The sequence below is a fragment of the Eutrema salsugineum genome, unplaced genomic scaffold, assembly GCF_000478725.1.
Source record: "Eutrema salsugineum unplaced genomic scaffold, Eutsalg1_0 scaffold_14, whole genome shotgun sequence".
Taxonomy (NCBI): domain Eukaryota; kingdom Viridiplantae; phylum Streptophyta; class Magnoliopsida; order Brassicales; family Brassicaceae; genus Eutrema; species Eutrema salsugineum.
Genome location: NW_006256877.1, coordinates 4,067,498 through 4,070,365, shown reverse-complemented (window position 1 = coordinate 4,070,365; position 2,868 = coordinate 4,067,498). Strand labels below are relative to the sequence as shown.

The 2,868-nt window shown below is 50.1% G+C and overlaps 1 protein-coding gene across 1 annotated transcript; it reads right to left on the bottom strand.

Annotated features, from left to right (window-relative positions):
- Nucleotides 1-1,170: 1,170 nt before the first annotated feature.
- LOC112088371 lies at nucleotides 1,171-2,199 on the bottom strand. Its single transcript, XM_024158634.1, has one exon. It carries the CDS (start codon nucleotides 2,197-2,199, stop codon nucleotides 1,171-1,173), a length of 1,029 nt encoding a protein of 342 aa, XP_024014402.1.
- Nucleotides 2,200-2,868: the final 669 nt, after the last annotated feature.

The window sequence follows — 2,868 nt, the reverse complement described above, 5'->3', positions numbered from 1 at the left end:
GCTTTCGTCGATGTTTACTTGGACGACGAGCGACTGCTTCGGTCTTTCTTGAGTTGGCAAATCGACTTGAGTTACGGGTAAAATCGTGAGACACGCCTTGGCTGGAATCGTGGATTTGAATCGGAGCTTGTGCTCTGCAGCGAAGCAGAGTCTCGATATCTCCTGAGAGCCTCGAATAGTTTTTACCCCGAACGCGGTTGGGAACTTGAGGCATTGATGATAGGTCGACGGCACCACTTTCATGGATTGCAGCCAGGGCGTTCCCAGAATTACGTTGTAGATGGCAGGTTTATCGACGACAACAAATTTGACGAGGCGGGTCGTTTTTGCCGCGTAAACCGGGAGTCTGATCGTCCCAATCGAGTAGACCGTATCTCAATCGAATCCTGTGAGTGGCTTAACCGAAGACTTGAGATGATGGTTTGCCAGTTCCATTTTGTCAAGCGTTTCTTTGAAAATCAGGTCGACCGAGCTCCCTGTATCGACCAGTATCCGAGACACTTCGCAATCGGCGATCTGCAGCTCGACCACAAGCGGATCGTTGTGCGGCATGTCAACTCCTTCCGTGTCGGCCTCGGTGAATGTGATTGCATCGCTATCGGCGGTCTTAGGGCTTTTAACTTGCCATTTTTGTGCGAGCATGACCTGGCGGCCGTACTTTTTTATCGACCTGACGGAATCGTTGCACGTCGATAGGCCTCCCATGATAAAGAACACTTTCTTTCGAGATGCCGGGGGAGTGTCACCTCGAGGTTGGTTACCTCGATCTCTCTTTGTGGGATCATCATTGGATCGTTCGTTTGTCGGGGGAGGAGGTGGAAGTTGCTCGGTGGGAACCGCTGGTCGAGTTTCGTTGTTTCGCGGAGCGGTGTTTTAGGGCTGGTTTGCTAAAGCGATCTCCCCTTTCCGATATTTGGCGAGCAAGTAGGCATGTAGCTCGCGACACATCGCAGTTGGGTGACCGTACTTGTTGTGATAGTCGCAGAAAGGTCGTGTCTCCGCGCGATCTCCTCGTTGCCAGGTGTTCGATTGGTTTTGATACTGGCGGTTTTGTTGTTGTTGAGTGCTGATGTTGTACGTCGCTCCACGGCGATTGTCACCTCGATAGTTATTGTCGAGATGTTGTCGAGGCTCCTGATAATCTTGTTTGGAGATTTCTTTGTGAGGTTGCTACTTCGGTGTCGTTTTTGCTGGCGACGCGCTCTCTTTTTCTTCCTCGTCCTCGATGTATAAGGTGGCACGGTGAAGCGCGTCCTCGAGAGTTCGGGGTTTGCTGAACTTGAGGCTATCTCGAAACTTCGAATCGATTGGAAGGGCATTCCGAAGAGCTGGCAGCGATGCCTCGTCAGTCACGGTGATTCGAGAGACGATCGCATTGAACCTGCCGATGAAAGACCGAAGGGATTCTTTTTCGCCTTGTTTGATCTGGTAGAGGTCGGCGCTGGAGACTGCGCCTTGGATATACATCATGTACCTCTTGAGGAATGCGGTCGACAATGCTTGGTAGCTGTCAATCGAGTTCACTTTTAACTTGGAGAACCAAACGAGGGCCGCACCGCTGAGGTTTTCAACGAACAGTTGACAGAAACCTGCATCTTTCTCTTCTGGGGTGAATCGTGCTCGACCCATTTGAATGCTGAACGCGGTCATGAATTGGCTCGGATCCGAGTTGCCTGTATACGTCGGGAGATTGAACTTCACTTGAGTTCTGATCGGGAAGTCGGTAATTCGGGTCGTGAACGGTGTGCTTTGGCTTTCTTTTAACACACAGTCGATCTCGGGTGCCGAGCTAGTTGCTTGATGGACAAGCGAAGTCATGGCTCGCAATTTGGCTCTCATTTCGACCATTTCTTCGTCTTGCTGCAAGTTTCTTATCTGAAGCCGACGTGTCTCGTGTTCGGGAGCCCCGATATTCACCTCGTCACAGTTCGAGGTTGGATGATTTTTGGTTGTTGGTGGTGCGGGTGAGTCTCCGAATAAGGCACGCTGTACGCGCTGAATCTCTTGGGCTCGTCTCTCTGGGGCTTGAGTCTCTGAAGAATGTAATATGTTGACTTGATCTTGGCAAGAAAGTTGTGCCGCGGCGAGCTCGTTCAGGCGAGTGCTTGTCTGATGATTTAGCTCTTCCATTCGAGCCATCATTGTTGCGAACAACGTTGCGACGTCGGTAGGGAGCTGCTGGTGTGCTTCGATTCGCATCTTGTGCTTCTGGGTTTGAAGTTGCGTTTTCCACGGGATTCATCGTTGGTGGCTGCCTATTCGAGGTCTCCGGATTGTTAACTGGTGACACAAAAAGTCCCTCCTCGGCAGTAGTTGAGATGGGTAGGTTAGTTATTTCGTTGATTTGAATTCCTGACATTATCGAGCTCCTCTTTGCGTAGAAAGAAATCTCTTAGCCCCACGGTGGGCGCCAATTGTTGTATTATATCCACACACGAGGTCACTTTGGTAAATGTTTCTAAGTGGAGCTCGGAGATTCTTGTTTGAGTAGAGGTTAGATTGATATGAGGTTCTCGAGGTGATATTACGAGGTCAAGTAAACGAGGTAAGAGTTGAAGATTTAAGTGTAGAGTGTTTTTGTCTTTATTTCAGATTACGGATCCCGTAATAAATGAAGTTACAGGGCTATTTATAGTGCTTAAATTAGGTTACATCTCGGTCAGAGTAGCTTGGGCGGCCGGGCAGATAGACCTGACCGACCGTCTATCGGAGCGTCGTGCTGGCGAGCTGTCCCATCCGTGTCGAGGTGGCGAGCTGTCCCATCCGTGTCGAGGTGGCGAGCTGCTCCTTTGATACGAAAAGGTTGTCTCTTTGAACGACCTCGTTTTAATCTTCGCGTGTGGGCTTGTCGATCTTCGATCTTACTGG